Raw genomic sequence first — 26,605 nt, forward strand, 5'->3', positions numbered from 1 at the left:
ATCCCCACGTGAAACTCCATTTGCCAAGCTTTGCCTACTCATTCACTTTATGTTATATTGAAGCATCAGTATCTTTATCACACCCATTTTCATATCATTGGACAATCTGGAAACCTTAAATACTGTTCTTCCTCCAGGTCATTAATGTAAAGAGAGAACAATTGCAGGCCAAGAAATGACCTCTAGTTACCTCCATCTAGTTTGCAAGAACCCACTGATAATCTGTTATCTATGAGACAGATAGTTTCAATCCATTCTTAACACTTCCTCTATTACCATGGACTTTTGATTTATGCACCAGGCTTGTATGTGGAACTTTGTCAAAAGACTTCTGGAAATACAAATACACCACATCCATAGGTTTCCCTCTATCAAACCTCCCTGTAACATCCTTAAAGAACTGGGACAAATGAATAGTGAATGGATCTTCAGTCGGCGGAATTCTCAATTGTGTGGGATTCTAACTCCAGGACCTTCATTCTTGTATCATATTTTAGATATGTTGTTATAACATTACGTAGCCTATGAGTTTAACATTACGTAGTCTAAGCAGTTTGGTCCTAGATCTTTTTGATACTCTAATGTAGACAAATGAAATGACCTAGAATAACATTATTAATAAAGTAATATTTATAATGTTTCAAGATTTTAAACATGTACATTGTACAGATACAGAAAACTGCCCCATGCAAACATCAACGGCTGGATATTTTGGCCCTTTTATTGCAGAAAGCCGGAGTATTAACGTTCTCACTCGATACCAAGTATTGCTGAAGTTCTATTTTTCTTTTTATTATAAAAAAACAGCACAATTTATTTTCTGTCCTTCTTTTCTTCCTTCTTTGATTCATTTTTTTCTTTTTCTTTATCATCTTTCTTTTCTTTTTTCCCCTCTTCTTTTTCTTGGCCTTCCTTCTTTTCTGCATCTCTGTTGGCGATTTTATTATTGATTAAATTGTGTAGAGCAACCACTGATCGAATAAGTGATGCAAGATACACCACCAACATCTGGTCATTTGTCTTCAGATAAAAAGCTTTCACAAACTCTTGCAGATTAACATCAGGTAGGAGATTGAAGACATCCTGCAGCTGGTAGATAATTTGATGGTTGATGGGCAATTTCCCTGTCGCCACTTTCTCCAAGTAATTCCTTATCTCCAAAATCTTTGAGTTCAGCCCTTTGAGGCCATGCACTTGGTTTGTGATTCGCTGTGACAGTGTTCCCACTGTGGTATCTTTAATATCTCTGTAATAGTAATACAAGCAAAGGCCAAGAATTTTAGAGTCTGCTATCAGCAAGTTATAAAAGTGGACGAGTCAAGTTTTATTTACTACATCTATACAGTTGTTCTATGAATAGGTGTGGACCATTGAATCATCCCCAGCAATGACCCAATTCTTCCTCTGGCTAGAACTACTGAAATCAAATTATAATAGGATCTTATTTAACCCACAAGAAAGTACCAGCAGTTCAAACTGGTTCATTATTTACATTCCAAAAACAAAAATTGGAAAGTCAGTGGAATGATCAATATTTATGGTCACATCACATGATGGATGTAATAGCACTAGAGAAGATTAAAAAGAACCTTTTCTTGGATTGTAGCAGGGTTATTGTACCCATTATAGTTAGGCCAAGAAATCAGCCAGGATGAGGTTGAATTATTTGGGCCAAATAAAACAGGGAATAGAATTAATGAAGTCAATAAGAGATGAGGGACTGTGTCGCAGCGAACACTATTTTGACCCTTGTAAAAGTGATAAATCACAAAAGATAATAGGTTTAATAATATGAATGCTGAGGGGAAAAAAAGCACTGGGCTAGAAATCATTACACCCCCCCCCCCCCCCCCAAAAATATGATCCTTGCTACATCCAATCAGTACTAAGATGCATCAAAATCTAATGTGACTGATCAACAGCTGGTCAGCAAAATTACATCTTTGACTACCATGAACACAAGCCAAACAGACTCCTCTTCTATGCTTTGTTTCATAACAAAAAAAAATCCTATTTTACCCTAGAGCACAAATTTTGCTCAGATGGTGTCAGCTTTACCGTAGCAAATGCTCCACTCCAACTTCTTCAGCTTCTTCCGCCCCTATTTCACTGGTTACATGTTCAAACGTTTTGGAAGTTGGAGTTCCATCCTGAAAAGAGACCATACAGTCAGTGGGGCACACAACATCCAGTCAGCAGTTCTCATTTGTTGTTCTTGTGTTGTGTCAGGAGAGGTTTTAGGTAGAGCACACTCTCTGTACAATCTTTTTCCCCCTTTTTAAAAATTTACCCTCTCATTTTTGATAGCTCGAATTCTTGATATTGAGTTTGTACCATCATACAACAGGGGTCCTACGTAAATGCACATTGTTTACATGGTGATAAATGTACAAACATATTTCTACCCCACCCCCGCACAGATTACAAAACAACTTGTCCAAATCACATGCCCTCCCTTCAGCATTTGCACACATGAAAGATCAGCACCCTGAATAATTTTTAATCCAGTGCGCTGTTGAGGCGAAGTCAAAACCAACAAGATTTGCTTCTCGCACCAACCCATCCCCCCTCCTCCAAGTCCAATCTAGAGGCATCTGAACTGAAAAATGAATAATGGCTCAATAAAAATTCAAAACAACATCTAGAAATTAAAATATATTGATTGGAGCTGAAAGGATGAAGCAGATGACTAAGTTGAAGCAGTTATTTTGAACAGTGTTTAAATATATTAAGTAGGCCACTCAAACCTGCTCTGACTGTCAACAAGACCATGAATGAAACAGAAGTAGGAACAGAATAGATGATTTAGCACTTCCAGCCTGTTCTTCCATCCTTAATAATTGTACATTTGGTCCTCCATCCCAATATTGCTCTCCCACCTTCCCCAGATCCCTTAATGCCAGTTATGTTTAAAAAAAATCTAAGTAATTCGTTCTTATATATATTTAGCAATTTGACCTCCACACCCTTCTGGGATGATAATACTACAGGCCTATTGAAATGGGAATGACTTTTGAAATCAATGCAGGTGATTATTAAACTTGTTAGAACAGCATACACACAAATGGCTTCACCAGCTGAAGAAACCTGCAACAAAACAAGATCCCTCATGATAAGCTGATCCAAAAGGCATGGGATCTACAATGAATTGATAGTTTGAATTCAGGAATGGATTATAAAAAAGGTAGTGGTGGGAGGCTGGAGGCCTATGACCAATGGTGTTCTGCTGGATACGGGGTTGGGACCTCTTGTTTGTGATTTACATAAATGAGCTGGATGAAAAGGTAGATGGGTAGATCAGTATATTTGCAGATGATACTAAGATTGGTGGAGCAGTGGACAATGGACAGGGCTTTCAAGGAACGCAGCAGGATATAGATCAATTACAGAAGGTGGCAAACAAACTGCAGATTGCGTTTAGTTTACATAATTGTGAGATGGTGCCTGGAGGTCTGAGGGCAATGTTATATAGTAGTGTCAGGACTCTTAAAAAAGTATTGATGGGTAGAGGGATCTGGGGGTTCAGGACTATAGCTCCTTGAAAGTGGCCATGCATGTAGATAGGTTGGTAAAGAAGGCATATGGAATACTTGCCTTCATTTGGCAGGACATTAAGTAAATGTAGAGAAGTAATATTGTAGCTACACCATGCTTTGCTCAGGCCGCATCTGGTCACCCCATTACAGGAAGGATGTGGGGGCTTTAGAAAGGCTACAGAAGAAGTTTACCAGAACGTTTCAAGGATTAGAGGACATGAACTAACAAGGAGAGGTTGAAAAAACAGTGTGTTTTCTCTGGAATACCAGAGGCTGAGGGGTGACCTAATAGAAGTTTACAAAATTGTGAGAGACATTGAAAAATAGAGAATCTTTTCTGCAGTTTAAAAATGTTGCATACTGGAGGACAGGAATTTAAGGTAAGGAAGAGGAGTGGAGAAGTTTAAAAGATGAGCAGGACAAGTTCGCCAACCTCCCTCCCCCGCAAAGTAGTTCGTGTATGGAATGACTGCGAGGAGTAGTGGTCAAAACAGATATAGTAATGTTTAAGAGCTTTCAAGATAGACACATTAATATACAGGGAATGGAGGGATAAACAAAGTTTTAGCTTAAATTGGGCATTGTGTCACAGAAGATGTGTGGACTGTTGGGCATGTTATTGTGCCATTTTCTATTTAAATGCTTCTCACAGAACCACAAAGCAGCACTTACATCATGAACTTCTTCTACTGAAATGTAAGCTTCTGTTGGTAGCCCCAAATCTTTTGGCTTGACATCAATGATGACCAGAACCTTAAAAAAAATGCACAGCTTCAATCTAGATGCTCCAAAAATTATTTACGTTCCAATAAAATGAACACGAGCAATTTTATTTTTCATTTAGCATTCAGAAGCAACCATTATTAAAATTACATTAATTGTCCATCTATAACTACATTTCATGCTATTTACAACCTCAAGAATATCAAAAAGGGAAACTTATGGAAAAGTCTATCACATTCTCTTTTTAGTCTACCTTAATTTCAGTCAGATTAAATTTAAAGGAACAAACTATTTTCAGTAAAAACACAATGCTGGAGAAACTCAACAGTCCTTATTTTACAAAAGTAATGTTTCAGGTTTGATTGAGCAAAATGCTAAATTTTGCTCATACATCGATGAAGGGTTCAAGGTCAATACATTGGTTATGTATACTGTTACACTTAATATACATTGCAAAACAGTGCGATTTATCAAATACTTGATTAAAGATGGAAAATATAAAACCTTACAGAATTAGGACAGTATCGTTTCATAAGTTCATTTATGGCAATATCATTTTTGTGCAACTTGGGTCCAGTGTGGTACCATCCAACGATCCTTTCCCTGGCTAAGACAAGTACAAAAACATCCATTAAAATATTATTAAATAGATTTTAAAAGGGCAACCATTCTAGCCAACATATCGATCAGACAATGCTGGGAAGAAGAATAAAATAACAATCTATTTCTTTTAAGAATAGGAAGCTCGAATTGTCAAACAAGACATTCCACAGGCAAAACTATTTAGGATTATTTTAATTATAATTTTTTTAAACCAAATAGATCTGAAATAGCAGATTTATACCAAATTCTTTTCAAATTTGTTTTCCCTCCAAATTCCCACCCAGGTACCAGAACACTATCCTGATGTCTGCTTCTCAAATGAATGTTATCCTATTTCTTCTCTCTGTCAAAGCTGCTCTATTTCCTCATATTACTTACCTCAAGGGAAAATGTTTTCAAAGTATTGACTTAATAAAAGTACTTCAAAAGTGACAAATTTGATTTTAGGGAAAACTCTATATCTGGTATTACACACCAATATGCAAAACCACTGCTTGAATAATATTGTTAGTAATTGGAAATTATAAAACTAAAGGGGTTCAAAGCATGCATTATTTAAGATTTAATGAATCTTACCATTCACTTTTTTAAACATTCCATACATGTTTTCCAAATAATCATGATCCAGGAACCATACAGTGTCATCTTTCTCGTCTTCATCAAATGGAACTAAGATGAAAAGAAAAATCATTGAAAAATGATGTTCTGAAATGCCAAGCAAAAGAAAATAATAATCTTTAATGCCGCTGTTTGTGGCATCTTTTTTATGGTTTTACTTCCCCTAATAATGAGTACAAGTTGCAATAGTAACAAAAAGTAACAAAATGCAAATGATTTATTGCTCATTATCAAAGTTTACCAAAGTTGCTTTTGTTGAAAGAGTAATGATCGACCATGAGGGCAATGACCATAACAATCCATGACAAATTTAAAGTTATGATTTTTTTCCACTCAAAATGGATTAATAATGACTGAAATAAAAATATAATGCTGGAGAAACTCAGCATGCCAAACAGCTTACTTTATAGAGCAAAGATAAAGATACACAAGTAATGTTTCAGGCTTGAGATGTTCATCAATTAATAAAGAGTGATTTGTGGATGTGTAACAAATTTTCTTCAGCTGCTTGTATAATTTGTTATGTACTGACCATTCAAATTGGAGAATAATTTTGTATTTATAATTTCCAATAGAAATAAGCCATTGCATCAGTTCAGGAATTGTACTACTGGCATTAAAACTCAAATGCAGCATTGTCGAATTAGTCAAGTGGGGCATAACAGATGTTGGAAGCAATTTGCACTGAATAATGAATGATTGTTAATCTGTAATCATTTAATTTGTCATCAATTTTGACTCTTACCTGCAAAACTGTTTGAAACATCAAGTATCTTTTTGTGCCAAGAACCCAACAACACTCCAACCACTCGTTTTTGATTTCCAACTTTTCCTATTCTGAACATTAAAATAAATTATTAATATAAATAGTCTAACAATTGTACCCTTAAAAATGATTCTCCCGCCCCACCCCCAAGTAATGCCTCTAATTTAAAAAAAACATTTTGATACCATGCCTCAAAGAAAGTTCTTAAAATGTCATTGGTTAAAGCATGAACAATTATTTCTGATGTTGTGATGAAAATAATATTTTCCTGGGAAAAAAATCTGTGGTTATGAATTAAAATACAAATATTGGAAAATCAGATATGTTAATGCTTTCATTTTGCTTTATAAATTGCTATCAATTGTAACTGGATATTACATAAAGCAAAATATTAATTTTTGATTTTGAACATCAGTATTTGATTTATGTACAAGATAGGCAAGATGCTTTTCTATAAGAATTTGTACTCAAAGATAATCAAAAATATTCATCTTCAAAGAAAAAAATAGCTTTTCTTTATTTCTTATGCTTATTTATAAAAGTAGCACACCCACATGTCCATCAGACTCACCCAGGACTTACAGTACAACAGTAAACCTCACTAGACAACTTGGTTAGCACTCTAACCTCCAACTAGGTTACAGGACCAAGTTCTACTGAAGAACTTCAGTACCCAAATTCAATAATATAAAATTGATCCTGAAAAGCTATCTTTTTAAACAACTTACAATATGTTCAGGTGGATGATTTAAAAAAAGTCACTCAGTATTGTTATTCAATTTATCCTTGCCAACATGAATCCATCAGTTGGAGTCAGATAAATAATTTATTCAGTAAATCATTTCATTGAGTGTGACCTGTTGTGCACAGATTGATTTTTCACTCAAAAATTTGGGTCATGCTAATGAACAGCAACACAATAACTTTATGTATTTTGAGTGCAGTAGCATTTGTTCTGATTCAAGATTTTCCCCTCCCTTTCTTGCTTGTATCATACTTAACATTCAAGGTTTCACCTGCCGAGAATGGAAATAAAAGTCTGTTGGGGAAGGTAGATTATTTTGTATGGAGCCTATTAAATTGCCCAACTGTTATTTTTAAAAAGGAGAAAGAAATGAGGTAGTTGCAGTCACTAGTGGGCCTTCCTCGCCTGATTTGCCTTTTCTGAGGGCTTCTGACATAATATCCAATGTCTATGTGAGAGATTAGCATAAATAGGCTTTCTTAATTGATCCCATTTTTAATAACAATGTACAATGACAACGATCCTTTGAAGGAAACCAACCCATTGAACAATAGAACTGTCAGCCTTCAGTATTAATTCTGCTGGATTCGTGGAATAGTAAAGGGTTAAATTAAAGCCTCTCGTCTTTCTCATAGTGCCCCGAATGATGATTATGCCCATTCTTTTCACGAGATGATCCACATTATCGGTTGGATTTTTGCAAATCTCACATGAAGGCAAAGTTGGGCAGGGAATGGCCATCTTCAGCCTGTGATTTTTGAGCCACATGAAGTGATTTTGAAAACAAATGGCAATGACTATGTACCATGTTCAGCCAACGATTTTGAATGAAATTAGACACTTGACAAAACGGTGCCCATTTTAAAATAAAACGCAGATGAATTCCATCAGGAAATTATTTTTCTCACTAAGGCTTTAATGACAGGTCCTTTAAAGGAAAACATATTTTCAGCCCGATCACCAAGAGCGACATGACAGCCGAGCCCCGATCAAGACGGTGGACAACGTGCACGGTGGCCCCGGGCTCTGGGGCCGCGCTGTCAGTGTGAGTCAGCAGGGCAAGGCCGGGCCCGAAGCCGCCCGGCCGCCCGCCCGCCCGGCCCCCTCCTCCCCCTCAGCCCGCAGCACCTGTTAAAGTGATCCACGACGCTCAGCAACACCAACGGATGCACCACCACTTTCTCCACCACGGATTCCGGCATTGTGCCCGATTCACTTTAAACTGGAACGCCGCCGTGCAAACCCCACACACCGGAAGCGCTTCTGCCGCCCGCCACCACACTTCCGGCAGCGTCCCGGCAACCCTTGCGGGGCCAGCAGTGAGCGCGGCGCGGCGCGAGCGGGATGGCCGTGGTCCACCCGGAGCTGTGAAGGTGGGTGCGCGCCATCGCAGGGATTTGTTGGGGAGGGGGGGGCTGTCATTTCCGGAAGGCGGACGGCGACTGTGGAGCCTGGACCATGGTTTACTCTCAGTTCCTGCCTCCGGTTGGCGGTTTTCGGGGCTCAGGGGTCGCTCGAAGGGCCCGCGTTTATTTTCCAACCCCAGTTGCCCCGGAGAAGGTCATGGTGGATGGGATTGAACCGTTGTGGTCCTCCTGGCGAACGTGCCCCCACAGTGGAGGGAGAGGCAGTCAGCAGAAGCATTGGTCAGAAAGGAACCAAGTTAGAAGTCTGCAGGCACCGTGGTTCAAGGAAAAACACTGCTGGAGAAACTCAGCAAGTCAAAGAGCCAAGATCAGGATAGATAACCAACGTTTCGGACTTGGACTCCTCGTTAAGGTATTGAAAAATGTCTTGCCTTGATGAAGGGCTGAAGCCCTGAACGTTGGCTATGTATCTTCATCTTTGATACGTAAATTACACTGACCTGCTGTGTTTCTTCTGCATTGTGTGTGTTTTTTTAAAAGGTGGGGAACCTGCAAGTTTTGACATTCACTTAAATTCCTTTACCACGTAAGTGTTGGATTGGTGAGAGTAGCCTGGGTGAGTAACTGGGACAGTCTGTGGACGCGATGGCAGCCGCTGTGCACCGACCACTTTGATGGGGACGATCATGGGTGTTTTTAGAGTTGCTCTCATCCAGATAAGTGGAGAATATTCCATCACAAACTGACTTGTGCAGAATTCTAATCTGACTGAGATGTTGTTGGTCCATATAAGACTCTATTCAATGATGCTCCCACAATTCTGATGGTATGTGCTAATGTCTCTGAATGCAAAGAGTTAGCAGTTATTCACCTGTGGGAGATGATCATTGTCAGGTACTGCCATTATACAAATATTATTTGCTGTTTCAATGCCTGAATGATGTCCAGATCATGGTGCATAGAAGCCTTGAGGTGCTGGGATTAGAATTGAACATAATGCAATCATAAGAGACCACTCACTTCTGAGGGAAGAAATATTATTGATAAAGGGGTGGATGATGGATGGCCCTTACAACACTTCTCTGGAAAAACTTCTGCACTGATGTCTTCGCTTATTATTGTAACATCTTGCATTATACAAACGATGATTTCAGCTCTATGTGCATATTCCCTTGATGTGAATTGACAGTTTTACCAGTGCTCCATGATGTCACAGCCAAGTATTGCCTTGGTGTCAAATACTCTCACCTGACCTTGAGAATTCCACTCTCTGTTCCATATTTGGGCTAGTTGAATGAATTATTGGAGACTAAGTTTCACTTGATAGCTCTATTGACAACACCTTTCATCATTTTATTCCTGATTGAGAATAGATAGACTGAATGACATTTAACCAGGTGGATTTATCCTGCTTTTTGTGACAAGGCAAACCCAGACAAAATACTTGGTGGTGCTGATGCCAGATTGTAATTCTATATAAAAGATTGCAGAGAGGGACAGCTAATTTTGGAGCACAGGTCTTCAGTACCACTGCCAGGTGTCCTTTAGTCCCCATCCTTTGCTTTATCTAATGTTATTATTTCTTGATGTCATGTGGAGTGAATCAAATTGGATATACACTGGCATCTTTGAAAGTGGGGATCTTGGGAAGAAGCTGAGGTGAATCATCAATTCTGCAGTTCTGTCTGAATGGGATTGCAAATATTTCCATCTTTTCAGGACTACCAGCAATACTGGGTCTTGAAGTTGTTGAGGATGAGGATATTTTAGGAACTGCTGCTGCTTCCTTTGATCCGTTGATCATTGCTACTCCCAACAAGATTTAACAAGACTATATAGTTTTGCTACAATATATTTATTAGTTTGTAGTGAGTTGGAAGTTCTTATTAGGAGAGGTTATACTAAGAAATTTATTTCTGCAATGTATCTTTTATTACAAGCAGATACTATTTAAAAAAAAAAGTTCATAAATCTCGACAGAAATGAGAGACAAATTTAAACATAACATTTGATGAAAAAAGATGGGCAGATCTTTGTCAAGATTATATGACATAATTGTTAGGTATAGTTTAGTTCAATATTATTTTCGTCAACTATATTTAATGCCATAAAAATTGCATTAAATGAAATTAGATTTATTAGATAAATGTTTTAGATGTGAAAAATAGGAACTTTTTTACACTTGGTAATGTTCTAAAGTTGGAACATTCTGGGTGGATTTAGGAAAGATTCCAGAACCGATTACTATGAGGATTACTATTTTGTGCTATTGCTTGACTAATCTGTGGAACAGCTAATTTAGATACCAACCCCCAAATGTCGATATGAAAGAATTTGCAATATTGACTGGGCAGGGACCAGATTTGCTTTGCCGTAATTCAGTGGCAAGGTTAATGCCAGGCGGTCTGTTTGGTTTTCTATTTTCTCAGCATCAACAAAACCATTATTTGACAAAGTTGTATGCAGGGTGATGTCAGAGTGTGTATAGGTGAGAAACACTTTGCATGTATGCTGTCAACTAAGGATAGCAGATTTCCTCACCTGGACAACGTTAGTTAATTAGCGAGGAGTAAAATGCCTTCATGATCTGAATGTGGCTGCTTCTGTGGCAGTTACAGTGGTCATGAAGTGGTTATTATGAAGAAGTGGGAAAGAGATCAAGAACCAGCAAGCCTTGGTTTTTGCCTCAGAGTCTTCATTTTCCAATCTATGGTCCATTTTGTGGAGAAGAATGAAAGTTACCCATGCTTCTTTTTTCAAAAGATCCTTGGGAAGCTTTTTGATCAGTCCAAGGAGTGTTAATAATTTGTAGGGAGTTGCTCAAGGAGTGCGAGAGAGAGAGAGATCTGGTGTGAAGTGGTTGGTGAGTCCCAAAAAGCATGACTTCACAGACAAAAGAATGAAATAGCAAAGTATAGGAAGATGTCGACCTAAAACAGGGGTGTCAAACTCAAATTCACGGAGGGCCAAAATTAAAAACTTGGACTAAGTCGAGGGCCGAACTAAATATTTATTGAAAATTTTCAACAACATCTGCATGTTTTCTCTTCTTTCAACATATGTAATGTTAAACTTTTTCTGATTAAAATAAATGTTTAATAATAGTTTTGGATAAACTCTTTCCAGAAGCATTAACAAATGAGAAATAAAATATTCAATAAATAATATTTCTCTATAGAGGATTTGTCAAATGTTGCTAGTGTGCTGTCGATTAGTAAAATCTGAGGGCTATTGAGAATTTGGGAGAATAACATGATTCCTGAAACAATCAAATGGGTGACTGATTGTGGGCATGAACTCTAGCAGGGTTATTTGCCATGCCCTTTTTCCATTGGTACAGATATCCTTTGATTTACACACTTTTCAAGTTTTATGCTTAATGAGCTTGTATCCAGGTGCAGGACCATTTTTAACCAGGAATATATTTATCACTGTGACATGAAACTATTGGAAGATCGTTTTATCCTGAGATTAAAGTTCATAATACTTACTCAGGCCTGTGTGCGGGAGGGCGGGGTTTGCGGGCGATCGGGTTGGACAACGACAGTGCGGGGGCATTGGCTCTCGCTGCAGGGCGGCATCTCGGCGGATCAGCGGCCCCGTCACCGTGAGTCGCGGGTCGGCCTGCGGCAGGGAGGGGGAGTGGGCAACGGTCCTGGCGAGGTCAGGCCCCCTCCCGAGGTTCTGCCGGACCCCCATTGACCTGCTGAGTTTCTGCCGGACCCCCCTTGACCTGTTGAGTTTCTGCCGGACCCCCCTTGACCTGCTGAGTTTTTCCCGGACTCCCCTTGACCTGCTGAGTTTCTCCCGGACTCCCCTTGACCTGCTGAGTTTCTCCCGGACTCCCCTTGACCTGCTGAGTTTCTCCCGGACTCCCCTTGACCTGCTGAGTTTCTCCCGGACCCCCCTTGACCTGCTGAGTTTCTCCCGGACCCCCCTTGACCTGCTGAGTTTCTCCCAGATTCCCCTTGACCTGCTGAGTTTCTGCTGGACCCCCCTTGACCTGCTGAGTTTCTGCTGGACCCCCCTTGACCTGCTGAGTTTCTGCTGGACCCCCCTTGACCTGCTGAGTTTCTGCTGGACCCCCCTTGACCTGCTGAGTTTCTCCCGGACTCCCCTTGACCTGCTGAGTTTCTCCCGGACCCCCCTTGACCTGCTGAGTTTCTCCCGGACCCCCCTTGACCTGCTGAGTTTCTCCCGGACCCCCCTTGACCTGCTGAGTTTCTCCCGGACCCCCCTTGACCTGCTGAGTTTCTCCCGGACCCCCCTTGACCTGCTGAGTTTCTCCCGGACCCCCCTTGACCTGCTGAGTTTCTCCCGGACCCCCCTTGACCTGCTGAGTTTCTCCCGGACCCCCCTTGACCTGCTGAGTTTCTCCCGGACCCCCCTTGACCTGCTGAGTTTCTCCCGGACCCCCCTTGACCTGCTGAGTTTCTCCCGGACCCCCCTTGACCTGCTGAGTTTCTCCCGGATCCCCCTTTGACCTGCTGAGTTTCTCCCTTCTGGTGTTTTTATGAGAACCACAGACTTTCGCTCATACATTGATGAGGGGGATTAAGGGCCAAACATTGTCAGGTACCTCTGTGCTGGATAAAAAATACGGTTTAACCCGCTGGGTTTCTCCAGTGTTGGGTTTTCACGAGGTAGAGTCAAAGGGCCGAAGGGCCTGTTTCTGATCTGTAATGTTCTACGGACCCTGCTCTTCTTTCCGTGCCGGTATCCCAGGACCTTTCCAGGGTGGTCTCCGCGCTCAGGATCGCGCTGGGATCCCGGACAGCGGTGGAGGAGCAGGTGAGCATGGCTAATCCCGATCCAGCCCACGCCACTCCCGAGATTGGCGGGGGGGGGGGTTCCACCCTATCTGCCCGACCAGCCTCTCTCTCCACGTGTACTCCGGGCACCCGCCGCTGGTCCAGTGGGAAGGCGCAGGGCGGCTGGCGCCCCCATCGCTCGGCAGGGAGCCCCAATCTTCCCTCCGGTGTCCCGACTCCATCTGCAGCTCCAGGAAACGCTGTGCCACTGGGGTTCCGGGTGCTGGGAAGCGGCCTTGGCTTCCCCTGACACCGGCCAGGCCACGCTGTGGTGGGGGGGTGGGCGGGGGGACACGACAGCGTGTTTATAAAACCACCCACCACTACTTTTCAAGGACCAGGATTTTTCTCTCTCTCACCCTGGGACACAGCGGTTACTGTGCATGCGCTATACTGGCGCGGCGGCCAGCGGGCCACCTCTAATACATTTTTGATATGATCTTGCAGGCCAAATATAATTATATCGCGGGCCAAATTTGGCCCGCGGGCCAGAGTTTGACATGTGTGACCTAAAAGAATAACGTGTAGGGACCCACTTTTGTACTGCACTATATAACTGCACATTCTGACTTTGCCCTGATTACATTTAACTATCTTGTGCCATTGCATTTGGCAGTGAAATTTACACAAGCAGAATTTTCTTTTGGCACTGCTGTTCAAGATTTTACCAGCATCTGATTGTACCTACAATCAGAATTTTAGATAGCTAGCTATTACTACTGAATCTTGTGGGTAAAACATATCATAGTGGCTTTCAACCTTCATCAGATGATAAGATATACAAATAAAATGAATTAAAAAAAATACTGGATCATCAGTAAAGTTTGGCAGCCACATTTGTGCTCTTGAACTCCCTGGAGCCCCACTTTAGTCCTGTGCTGTGTTCTCTCGATGGTAATCTCTGCTTGGTTATGTCTGACAATGTTCTGATTTGGTTTAAATTAGGATGGTTTCTCAATCTGGAATTTTTACATGGAATTACATTGCCACATAATCCCCACATATTTTGATGAATGCTGCTTTCTCAGTTTACATTTGTACCGTTTTCATCTCATTCACTAATCTTGTGAATAATTATTTATTTGCTTTCTTCTTAATTATAGTACAGTTTTTGTTTGGCTGTTCTTAGTAATCTAAGCACCAATGAAACATCTTCCCACATTGGAAAGGCTACTTTTAAGAGCCAAGAACTTAACATTAGCCCCTTTCACACTTGCAAGTGATCCCAGGAATTCACTCTCAGTTGGCCTTTAAAGTGCATAATCAAATCAACACCAACATCAGGATGACACCATCTCACATAAGGGATTGACGCTCTTATCCCCAGTACAATGTCCAGTATCTGCAGATGCTGGTGTTGCAATCAGGCAAGTGTGAAACGGGGAATTGCATTGTGGGATTGAAATGACCTGAGTTTTTGCTTGAGTGCAGGAATGTGAAGGAAGAAAAGATTAAAATGAAGGTAAAAACTTGGCTGTGGGAAAGTAGCAGCAAGAGAGAGAGAAAAAAATTGCAATAAATTGCAATAGCGGGCAATTTTTAAAGAGCGTGGGAATATTGGTAGTGCTATAGTGCGCAATTTATAAAGACCATGAGGAAAAAAGCAATGGCGTTCTTGACTTCCCAGAATGCTGTGCAGCAGAGAAACCCCTCTATGAATGCTGTATGCATACAGCCGTGCATACGGCCCTTTCTCTGGCCGCGTAGAATTCTGGGAGAGCAGGTCTGCCATCGCTTTTTCCCATATTTATAAATTGTATGCGATAGTACTATCAACTTTCCCACGCTGTATAAATTGTGCACTAAAACGCTACCAACTTTCCAACTCTGTTCAAAAATTGTCTGCTATTTTAATTTATTGCTTGCACAGTCCCTTATAAAGGTTGATATAGGTTTATAAAGGTTGGCATAATAACAACAGGGCTCATACTGTGCTGTACGTAAAGCTTAATTAAGTTATAATTATGCATGATTAGTTTTGTTCAAATATAAGATCATAATACATTGATCAGGATTTAGGGCAGGTCCACCATCGCTCGATGCATCATGACGTCACCGGTAGAAGGTAGAACAGTTCTAACCCCAGGGATGGCTAATTGCAAGTGTACTAGAGGTTGAGGCCGTCAATCCCTGGTGTGAGATGACATCGTTGAGCTGATTTTGCTTTTATACTTGCCACTTTAAAGGCTGATTGGTGTTTGATTCCTGGGATCACTTGCAAGTGTGAAAGGGACTTTTGTGATGCAATAATTGTAACTTCTAATCTTGTGTTCTTTGCTCCCACAAAGAAATGTTTGTTATGGGAAAATAATTGAGAAATGTTTAACTGCTATGATGGGCATTGAGAGTCATTAGGTTGTAACTGAGCAACCCTTTTTTCCTTTCTGTACAATATTGTTTTGTATGTCAAAACTTTATTAGTTTAATAAAGGTGAGCTTTGATGGCCTTGTACCTGAATGAAAAGATAGTTCACTGACAAACGTGTAATCTTCTGTGTGTATATTTATATATATTTTATATATATAATATATATATATATATATATATATAATATATATATATATGTTTCAATGCATTCCAAATTGTAGGATAAGGCCACAAGATCATAAAAGAGCAGAAATAGGCTATTCAACTCATTAAGTCTGCCCAGCCATTCAATCATGAGCTGAACCATTTTACCCATTAACCTCACTGCTTGGCCTTTGAAGACCTGGCTAATTAAGAACCCATCAATCTCTGCCTTAAATACACCCAATGACTTGGCTTCCACAACCACGTATGGCAACAAATTTGCAACCCTCTGGCTAAATAAATTCCTCTGCATTTCTGTTCGAAGTGGATGCTCTTCACTTAAAGTTATGCCCACTTGACCTATACTCTCCCACCGTGGGAAACAACCTTTCTACATCTACTCTGTCCATGCCTTTCAATGTTCAAAATGTTTCAATGAAATGCCACTTTACCAAGTAGTAAAACATTGCAGTTACTATCTCTATTCATGCAGTTGAATTTTAATCGTTGTCTTGTTCTAATAGAATAAAAAACAAAGACTTGATTAATTTTGTCTATCTGTTCATTAACCTGCTTTATAACTTGCTTTTAGAGGCCTTCAGATAATTCCTGCCAAGATAATACAGTCCTAGATCTGTGTGTTCCTGCTCTCAAGCATGAATGATGATGATGCCATTCATAGGTTGGAGGGTTGTGACCCTGGCAATCAGATTGGGGGATTGATAATAAAAAAGAAGAGTGCCACAGAGGATCAGCATATTTTTCGAGCCCCAGCACCAAAGACCTCGCTACTGGGGCTTGATATATTGGCTGCTCAGAAGAGAAAAGAACAGGAAGAGAAAGAAGAAAAAGAAGAAAAGAAGAAATCTAAGGTGTCATCGTACAAAGACTGGGAGGAAGGAAAGGAAGACTTTGCCCCTATTGAGAGTGATCGCAAAGCTGGGAAAAAAGAGAGGCAAGATACTCTAGTGACATAAGACTGTTGATGCTTAAAGAACATTTTTTTCTGTTTCCTGCTTTATGTTTACAGATTTGGAAAAAGCATTTATCCTTTCCCTTTCAAACATGGTAATGTGCCACAAATGAGATAAAAATTTTAATTTATTCATACAGCACAGTTACAGGCCTTTTCGGCCCATGAGCCCGTGCTGCTCAATTACACCCAATTAACCTACAACCCTTGCTACATTTTGAACGGTGGGAGGAAACTGGAGCACCCTGAGGAAACCCATGCAGACACTTGGAGTGCATAAAAACTCCTTACAGGCGCACAGGATTTGAACCTAAGTCCCAATTGCTGGTGCTGTAATATCGTTGCGCTGACCACTAGGCGAACCATGCTGCCCATTTTATTTTAGGTAAAAATGTGTAAATTCTTTTAAATGTTAGGGAAGAAACCTTGATCACAGACTTCCTATGAAAATCAATCAAATATATAGTTTCCCCAAACCAATTACACAGGTGGGACAGGGTGGTGAAGAAGGCTGATGGAATGTTTGCTGACATTGGCCATGGCACATTTACAGAAAAGATTCCCAGGAATGGTTCCCGAATCAGAAGGCTATGTTATAAGAGAAGGCTGGATCAGTTTTCCCTGGAACAAAGGCGACTGAGAGGTGATGTGAGTGACATATATAAAATTATGAGAGACATAGATGGCCAGTCTGTTTCCCATGGTAAGATTATTTAAAACTAGAGGGAATAAATTTAAGGTGAGAGGGAGACAATTTAAAGGGGAATGTGAGATAAAATAGAGAACATGGGGTAAGAATGAAATGGTAAAAGTTTAAAGAGTACATTAGTGGGGGGGGAGGGACTTCACACAGAGTGGTGGGAGTGTGGAACGAACTGCTAGCTGAAATAGTGAATGCAGTCTCAATTTTGACAGTTAAGAAAAATTTGGACAGGTACATGGATGGATGGAGGGATATGATTCAGATGCAGGTCAGAAGGATGAGGCAGAATAATAATTCGGCACAGACTGGAAGGGCTAAAGGGCCCTTTCTGAGCTGTAGTGTTCTATGGCAATCTAGGGGTAAATTCTTCACATTGAATAGTTAGTATTTGCAATTAGTTGACAGAGGAGGTAGTAGATGTCGGAAGCAAGTGAACAGGTACTTGAATGAGCAATGCCCTGAAGATATGGAATTAATGCAAGCAAGTGGGATTGCTGTAAGTCGGCACAATGGTCAGCATGGACATAGTGGGCGAAGGGTCAGATTCTAAGTTTGAAAGTTGCTCAAGCTAGTACCTGTTTCATTGCAGGCCTTGCTTTCACCTCCCATCATCCTCCCCAACCTATTCCCTATTCCCCAGATGCTATTTGTATTGGTCGAAACCCTCCAGCCTCAGTGCCTCTAGCATTGAGGCCCAGGATAATTTCATTGAGCAAGTGCACAGTGCAGAATGTTCTGGCTTAATTTAATGAGTGGATTCTACTTCTATTTGTTTATATTTTTGCAAGGATTATACAGCAATTTTTGCATTAAATTTGGAATAATAGTCTAGGAATTATTGCCATAAAAATTGTGTGAACATGCTGCTTTGACTTCAAAATTCATTTCTTACAATTTTATGCATCATATTTAAGTTAACAATTTTAAACAAAATTATTGCAGGATATTCATATGAACATTATTCAGAGGTGAACTTTTCCTTGCAGATATTATCGTATATCTGGTGTAGAGACACCTTCACATACAGGTGGTGTTAGTGAGGAATTTAAGGAACGGCATCGACAAAGAGAACGAGATCGCCGAGAACACGGAGTTTACGCATCTTCAAAGGACAATGATAAGGAAAAGAAAAAGGATCGAAATAGAGATCGTGAATCAAGGAGGGACAGAGGTAAACTTTAAAAAAAAACTTTTTTCATTGCTGTTGCTATGGCAAATCAAGTTTTTTTTATATAATTTTACTTGTATTTTGAGATTCCAGCTCTGCTGTATTTTGGGAGTTTGATATAATTTGTTATACATGTCACACAACATAAGAACATTAATGGAAGCTAGAGTATGCCATTTGTAGCCTTATGCCTGCACTCTCAGTAAGATTATGGTTGATCTACATCAATACCACTTTCTTGCACTAAACACGTATCCCTTGATTCTCTTAATATTTAAACATTTCAAGAATTTAAATCTGCACAAGTGTCATAATTGCTTGGGGGAACAATTATAATGCAGAATACAGAGAGCTGCCAACAAAAGATATGAAAGTGTCATATTGCATGGATACTAAATTAGAATTATTCATTTCAAATAAAGTTAAAAAAAGACACATTACTATATTATTAATTTCACCTGAAATAAAACAAATGATGCTCAGTAATGTTAGCATGACACTTAGAAATGCAGTATTACTTTTCAGATAGAGGAAAAGTCAATTAAGGTTTTCTGATGGCACCTGTTTGCCTTTCATTGGCCTATTGCTTTGCTAAACAAGATTCCTGAAATTTAATTTGAAGTAACCAAATTATGTGATAAAATTAATTCCACAAGATTTTATTTCTTTTAATTGCAATTAAGTCAGAGAAAATGTAATTAGCCAGCTTTTGCTCAGAGTGGTGTATGTGCACCAATAACTATTCATGTTTTTATACTTTTTGGATGCATTGGCAGTCATTTTCCAATACACTTTAGACTCTGAAGCAGATCCTAATGATTATAGAGCAGGAAATGTCATTGCAGGAGTATACATTTATTTTTTTAAAAAAAAGGAGAGAGAACCATCCAGACCTGTTAGTCTAACATCAGTGGAGAGGGAAATTGCAAGAATCTTACATAAAAGATGTAATTGAGAATGCCTGGAAAACAATAATGGGCCTGGATAAAGTCTGGGTGGGTTTATGAAAGGAAAATCACTTTTTATAATTTAGTGAATTTTTTTGAGGTTTTAGCAGGATGGATAAAGGGGAACAAATGGATGTTGTGTATCTTGACATTCAGAAAGGAAGTTTGCAAAATTAAAGCACGTGGGATTGGGTAATCTATTGGTATGAGAATAAATAGGTATTTGATGGCAGGGACCTCATTTAGTGACAATACAAGGATTTGGGTGAGGAACTTATATTTTGAAGGGAGTGGGATGGGTGGTGAATGGAGAAATGAACGTGAACTGTGAAGATGAAAAATGGCTGCATTGTGATTATAGATAAATCAGAAGATGCATTGGAAAGGTAATACATAATGAATAAGTAGTTGATTAGTCAATGAAAATGGCGGTGTTGCCGGAGTTGCTTAACGGCAGCACTGCCACTAGTGCAGAACTGCAGTGGAGGCACAGCGCTCCCACAGGATCCAACCGCCCAATCCATCAGCTCTGTACAGGCTTTAAACGACTTGTTAATGGAGCCAACAGTGGTTTTATTTAAAATTCTACGACCACGGGATCTGCGCCCAAGATGGCATGAGGGGTTGCAGACTTCAGGGAAACAGAGTTTACTGTACACACTGGTTTGAGAAGGAGAACCAGAGGAGACGACCCACAGCACATTGACCACGGCGGTGGATCAGTGAGGGGATCTGCGGCTGAAGAACACACAGGTGGTGGGCCGTCAGCAACTCGTGAGAAGGAACCTGAGGAGGATGTGGGCTGCTGGTGACTGCAGTTGAGGAATTCATACCAGGCTGTGGACTGCTGGAGTCTGGCTTGACTGGCTGATGGGGTACCAGGTATTAGAACCGGGGATATGAGAGGAATGCCAACGGTGCTGAAGGTTTTTTGATTATGTTGGCGATTTGGATCTGAAATTTGGGCTGCTGATGATTTGGACTGGACTCTGTGAGGCAACAGGAGCTGCAGCAATGTTGGATGGGGGTTCTTTCTTCTCTTGGAATGTAAGAGGCGCTTCAGGCAATTTCTGCTGATGGAGAATCTGTCTGCCATATGGCAGATGAAAGCAAATTCCGTGTAATATTAGGCTGTCTTTATTACATGACAATAAAGGAATCTTGAAACTTGCTCGTTCCTATTTTTTGTGTTTTGAAATTCAGAGGAAGAAGTCTGCAGTATCTACAGAGGTTCTGGGCTAGCAATGAATCGGGAAAATATCTCTTTTCATAACTGATCTAATCTAAGAATTGTCATTAAAGATTCAGGATGTGCAAGTGAGAATTTGTTCAGCTGTAGGGTCATAAATCAGGCAAGATTGATTTAAAATAATTTGGTCAAATGAATTTAGGGGGACAATGAACTGATATCTGGCTGGATGATTATTTCTTTAAGGCAGGGGTTTTAAACTCAAATTCACGGAGGGCCAAAATTAAAAACTTGGACTAAGTCGAGGGCCAAACTAAATATTTATTGAAAATTTTCAACAATATCTGTATGTTTTCTCTTCTTTCAACATATGTAATGTTAAACTTTAGGATATAACTTTAGGAGGATAATGTTACAGGTCAGGAGTAGGTAGCTCAAGTTCACCCTTTGCTTGACCTGAGGGAAACCTATTTGGTCCCTGTGGAGATGTAGTCAGCATTCACAGGCTGTGTCCATTTTGGCCTGCATCAGGACTCAGCATTTCCTGCTCACTCCTCAGGCTCTAGGCCTCTATTCACCCTCGACCCACCATCCCTCTACCTGACCAGTCCTTTACCCAACCTCTACTCACCCCTCACTCCACTCGCTCTACCTCTACCCATCCCATCATATACACGCCCCTCTACTGCCTCTCCCCTCAACCTGTTCCTCCCTCTACCTGTCTCTCACCCTCTAATCACCCCTCCCCTACTTGCCCTGCCCCTCCCCTTTTACCTCTTCCCTATCCACCCCAGAATATTCTCCCAGAATCACAGTGCGGCTTTCGCGCTAACAGAGGAACCACTGACATGGTCTTTGCCCTCAGACAGCTCCAAGAAAAGTGTAGAGAACAAAACAAAGGACTCTACATCACCTTTGTTGACCTCACCAAAGCCTTCGACACCGTGAGCAGGAAAGGGCTTTGGCAAATACTAGAGCGCATCGGATGTCCCCCAAAGTTCCTCAACATGATTATCCAACTGCACGAAAACCAACAAGGTCGGGTCAGATACAGCAATGAGCTCTCTGAACCCTTCTCCATTAACAATGGCGTGAAGCAAGGCTGTGTTCTCGCACCAACCCTCTTTTCAATCTTCTTCAGCATGATGCTGAACCAAGCCATGAAAGACCCCAACAATGAAGACGCTGTTTACATCCGGTACCGCACGGATGGCAGTCTCTTCAATCTGAGGCGCCTGCAAGCTCACACCAAGACACAAGAGAAACTTGTCCGTGAACTACTCTTTGCAGATGATGCCGCTTTAGTTGCCCATTCAGAGCCAGCTCTTCAGCGCTTGACGTCCTGCTTTGCGGAAACTGCCAAAATGTTTGGCCTGGAAGTCAACCTGAAGAAAACTGAGGTCCTCCATCAGCCAGCTCCCCACCATGACTACCAGCCCCCCCACATCTCCATCGGGCACACAAAACTCAAAACGGTCAACCAGTTTACCTATCTCGGCTGCACCATTTCATCAGATGCAAGGATCGACAATGAGATAGACAACAGACTCGCCAAGGCAAATAGCGCCTTTGGAAGACTACACAAAAGAGTCTGGAAAAACAACCAACTGAAAAACCTCACAAAGATAAGCGTATACAGAGCCGTTGTCATACCCACACTCCTGTTCGGCTCCGAATCATGGGTCCTCTACCGGCACCACCTACGGCTCCTAGAACGCTTCCACCAGCGTTGTCTCCGCTCCATCCTCAACATCCATTGGAGCACTCACACCCCTAACGTCGAGGTACTCGAGATGGCAGAGGTCGACAGCATCGAGTCCACGCTGCTGAAGATCCAGCTGCGCTGGATGGGTCACGTCTCCAGAATGGAGGACCATCGCCTTCCCAAGATCGTATTATATGGCGAGCTCTCCACTGGCCACCGTGACAGAGGTGCACCAAAGAAAAGGTACAAGGACTGCCTAAAGAAATCTCTTGGTGCCTGCCACATTGACCACCGCCAGTGGGCTGATATCGCCTCAAACCGTGCATCTTGGCGCCTCACAGTTTGGCAGGCAGCAACCTCCTTTGAAGAAGACCGCAGAGCCCACCTCACTGACAAAAGGCAAAGGAGGAAAAACCCAACACCCAACCCCAACCAACCAATTTTCCCTTGCAACCGCTGCAATCGTGTCTGCCTGTCCCGCATCGGACTGGTCAGCCACAAACGAGCCTGCAGCTGACGTGGACTTTTTACCCCCTCCATAAATCTTCGTCCGCGAAGCCAAGCCAAAGAAATCCACCCCTCCTTCTACTCATCCCTCCCTCTAACTGCCCCTCGCACCACCATAACTTCCCCTGCCCATTACTCCTCACCTACACCCTCTGCCCACCCCTGCTTACCCATCCACTCAGGCCCAGCGCGCTGCTGATCAGCCTTTGTGGACAGCCACCATCTCTCTCTTCATGTGCAGGGCCGAACCAGCCGTCCCTGGGGTCCGCGCGGGTGCAAGCGCTGAAGGCCGTGGCGACCGGGAGAAGTGCGCTTGCGCTGTGGAAGGGCCGTCCGGTGCCAGTCGTGCGGGGCTCGCGCTGCCTGGGGGCCGTGCGCAGCCTGCCATGCCCGTCGCGCTGACAGGAAATCACAGGCGCTCGGCAATCCGCCGTACCGCTCGACAGATGGGAGAAGTGACTGGTTGTGCGGGGAGCCTTCCAACCGGCATGCCGGCTGATGACATCGACAGACTTCTCGTGTTACAATTTCTCGTGTTACAATGGGGAAGGATGTGCAATGAAGGGGGAGGATGGTGGGGGTGACATTACCAAAAAACAGCATCGGCTCTCGCTGCAGGGCGGGCCACCTCTAATACATTTTTGAAATGATCTTGTGGGCCAAATATAATTATATCACGGGCCAAATTTGGCCCGCGGGCCAGAGTTTGACATGTGTGCTTTAAGGGATTATAACTGGCACAGTAACAGGTTAAGTGCTGGAAGGGCATATTCAATTGAATTGCACTCTTTTGACCAGTATGGGCACAGTGATCTTAATAGCCTCCCATTTCATATATTTGCTAATTCAATGCCAACTTAAGAACCAAAGCAAAACTGAGGGAAAGACCAATTGGGTTGTTGGGGAGGGGTGGGGGGGGGGGGAAGAGAAGAAAGAGAGAAATAAATAGATTTTTTATATTTTAAATTTTCCAATACATATTAAAATTTGAAGGATTGAGATTGCACATCCATTAAAGTTAATTTTCATTGCCAGAGAAGTTACTTGTCTGGCAATGACACTTGCCATATGTGGTTTGTGATTTCTCTGCCTAGAACATTGTGGATTGAGGAGGGTCTTATGACCTCCCTGTCTGAAACACATTTAGAAGTCGCATCACTTGCCAATCAAGGTTGGATTTTAGATACTCATTAGTTCTCACTTTACCGTTGGCTCATTTAAATGGTTCAGTGTCATTATTGACCAGATGCCCAGCTCAGAACAGTATAAATATTGATGTATGCCACATTTCTTTCTCTTTGCCTCTTGGCCCAAGACCTGGGTATTGCTCAATGTCAGGTTGCTACAGTGAACATCACTGAAGGAGTTGCAGGTAAGGTGTGCACTACAGTGAGTTGAACAGTAGTACTGCAACAGATCAGTACTTTCAAAGAGCCACACCCAACGTTGGTACAGGGAATCGAGAGTGTGTTTGAGAGTTCCTGTCTTTGAAATGTGAACATGTGGGAGAGTGTGGTAAGGCAAGCAGCCACTGGTGTCGGAGTCCAACCTCTATCAGATGTGAATGTCTTTTTAATTATAGAGTAATTGTGTATTGTTTGACGTCGTCTCGTTTATCTCCTGTATGTTCAATAAAATTACCTTTGATCGTAACAAATCAGACAATTGGATTAATTTACTAGATTGATTGATAAAATAGATCACTCTATGTCTCTCTGTGAACCCATTGAACCTGATACTTTCCAAGCACAGTACCATGGTATTGGAAAGGTACCTTCGGTATAAGATGACCTCAGAATTTCCACAAAATATAGGTTTGAGCTATACTCACTGTATAAGACTACCCCAAGGTTTGACACTGCTCACGGATGATGTCACCAACATGCTTCTCTAGATTTGGCCAGTACCTGCAACTGTTTAGGTCAAGGAGAGGGTTAACATGAAGGGTACGCTTAGGATATTAAAGTGTGGGCAGCGAGATTATCATCATTCCCTTACTCACTTCATCTCCTTTCATGGAGGTTTCATGTTACTGTAAACTACCATTTTTTGTTGGCCCATGCTTTTATTACTCTGGTCCTTTTCCAGGCTCTTAATGGGATCAGTGCCTTCCTCCTCTTTCATGTATCTTACTTGCCCTGGAGCAATTTTGCTTGGGATTCTGCCTGCAAACTCTCAGGGTCTGCTGGTCGTCCTTTGGCCTGCTGGTTGGGTTGCGGCTTTCGCTGGCAACTGGGCTGGGAGTCGCGTGTTGTTTGAGTGGGCGTGTAGGATGGCCATCCAGGCCAGTGCCTCTGTTTCTGCTGTACTGGGATCCTCTCTTGGGACATGGGTCTCGGCTGGGTAGAACTACAGGTTGAGGCCCTGCATGGTTGGGGGGGAGTGATTCCCAAATCACTATAACCTTGGGGTATTAGAGAGTATACATTTTTAAGATCGAGGGAAGTTAGTGAGTTAGTCGTTGGGTTCTGAAAACTGAATCAATTACTCATCTCTAAACCTCTGCTGTTGTAATTTGGAATTTGTTGTTTGATTTTTCTTGTTGTTCCAGGTCATTGGTTTGGAAGCTGCCTCCCGCTGCTAGTCAGTTAATTCAATTCTCAGCTCTCAAGATTGAGATTTTTAAGCCACTGTTAACGCAAGCTTCTTATCCTTATCAGTTCGCTAGCACTTGCTCTCTCTCTCTCTCTCTCTCTCTCTCCCTCTCTCTCTCTCTCTCTCTCTCTCTCTCTCTCTCTCTCTCTCATTCCCCCATGTAAAAATGGTGAAAAATTGTAATTTCCTATTAATTGTATGTCAAAACTGGTGTATAGAATGTAAATGGTTGCTATGAACTACACTTTAAATACTATGTATGCTCCTATTAAAGTCTAATTTCTTTGACCATTTTTTAATGGTAAGTTTGCGGGGTCAACTAATACATAGTTAGTACTTTGGCCACGATAAGTATTTGCATTGCCAGGAGTTCCGATAGATGGACAGCATGGGCTGAGGCAGGGGTTCATGATCAAGGTGTCAGGACATCTGGCCTGCTGAAGGTCAGGGCTGAGGTGAGAGACTAGGGTCAAATTTTGCATGAGGAACTGTATATGGAAAATTTCAGATTTTTTTTGGCCAAAATAGCAAGTTGACTTTTATATGGCATTGACTTTTACATAAGTGCATGTGCCATTTTATTTACTTCATTCTATGGAGATTTACAACATTTAAGGTAATTTAAATAATCAGTAGAACAATGTACTTACTCTGCAATAAATTGTTGTTTATTTCTCAATTTTATGTGATCTATTTCATCAATCAGTCTAGTGAATACCTTATATCCTTTCATAATCTTTTGGACACCTTTACAACTTTGTTAGCTCTACAAAATACAAGTTTCTTAAGAATTCTACTGTAGCTTGTTTTCATGTGGAGAAAAATGTAGCTCAATCCTTATATGTTTATTTGTTTTTTCAGATCGAGAGTGGAGCAGGTCCAGCTCCTCTCGATCCAAGGACAGAGATAGGTCAGAGCGAAGTGATAGAGGGTACAGAGACAATTGCTCAGATCGAAGTAGAAATGGCAGAAAAGATGAACCAGACACACCCCGGCACAGACTGAAAGGTGAGCATATATATTGATCAATATTTAGAACCAAAGAAAATCCTCCTCAATTTTATTGAGGAGGATTAATGATGATACATGGAATTAATACCGATTTCATAGATTACACCATGGTTATACCTTTCAGTA

The 26,605-nt window shown here is 41.5% G+C and overlaps 2 protein-coding genes across 3 annotated transcripts in view; one reads left to right on the forward strand and one right to left on the reverse strand.

Moving 5' to 3' along the window:
- Window positions 1–612: 612 nt before the first annotated feature.
- psmd7 (proteasome 26S subunit, non-ATPase 7) lies at window positions 613–8,286 on the reverse strand. Its single transcript, XM_069901304.1, has 7 exons — window positions 8,120–8,286; window positions 6,226–6,317; window positions 5,439–5,531; window positions 4,769–4,866; window positions 4,209–4,289; window positions 2,059–2,150; window positions 613–1,246 (listed from the first exon to the last, which is right to left on the reverse strand). The coding sequence occupies exons 1-7, from the start codon at window positions 8,191–8,193 to the stop codon at window positions 814–816; spliced, it is 963 nt and encodes a 320-aa protein (XP_069757405.1). The 5' UTR covers window positions 8,194–8,286; the 3' UTR covers window positions 613–813.
- Window positions 8,287–8,288: 2 nt separating this feature from the next.
- dhx38 (DEAH (Asp-Glu-Ala-His) box polypeptide 38) overlaps window positions 8,289–26,605 on the forward strand; it is a 99,604-nt gene continuing 81,287 nt past the window's right edge. The window contains exons 1-4 of one of the 2 annotated variants that reach the window (XM_069901302.1): window positions 8,289–8,364; window positions 16,274–16,636; window positions 18,344–18,528; window positions 26,330–26,476. In XM_069901302.1, coding sequence (XP_069757403.1) covers window positions 16,338–16,636; window positions 18,344–18,528; window positions 26,330–26,476 — 631 coding nt within the window. In that variant the 5' untranslated portion in view covers window positions 8,289–8,364; window positions 16,274–16,337. Of the gene's footprint in view, window positions 8,365–8,750; window positions 8,771–16,273; window positions 16,637–18,343; window positions 18,529–26,329; window positions 26,477–26,605 lie in introns of those variants that run through there. The other variant, XM_069901303.1, reaches the window with a different exon arrangement.

The sequence above is a fragment of the Narcine bancroftii genome, chromosome 10 (genome assembly GCF_036971445.1).
Source record: "Narcine bancroftii isolate sNarBan1 chromosome 10, sNarBan1.hap1, whole genome shotgun sequence".
Taxonomy (NCBI): domain Eukaryota; kingdom Metazoa; phylum Chordata; class Chondrichthyes; order Torpediniformes; family Narcinidae; genus Narcine; species Narcine bancroftii.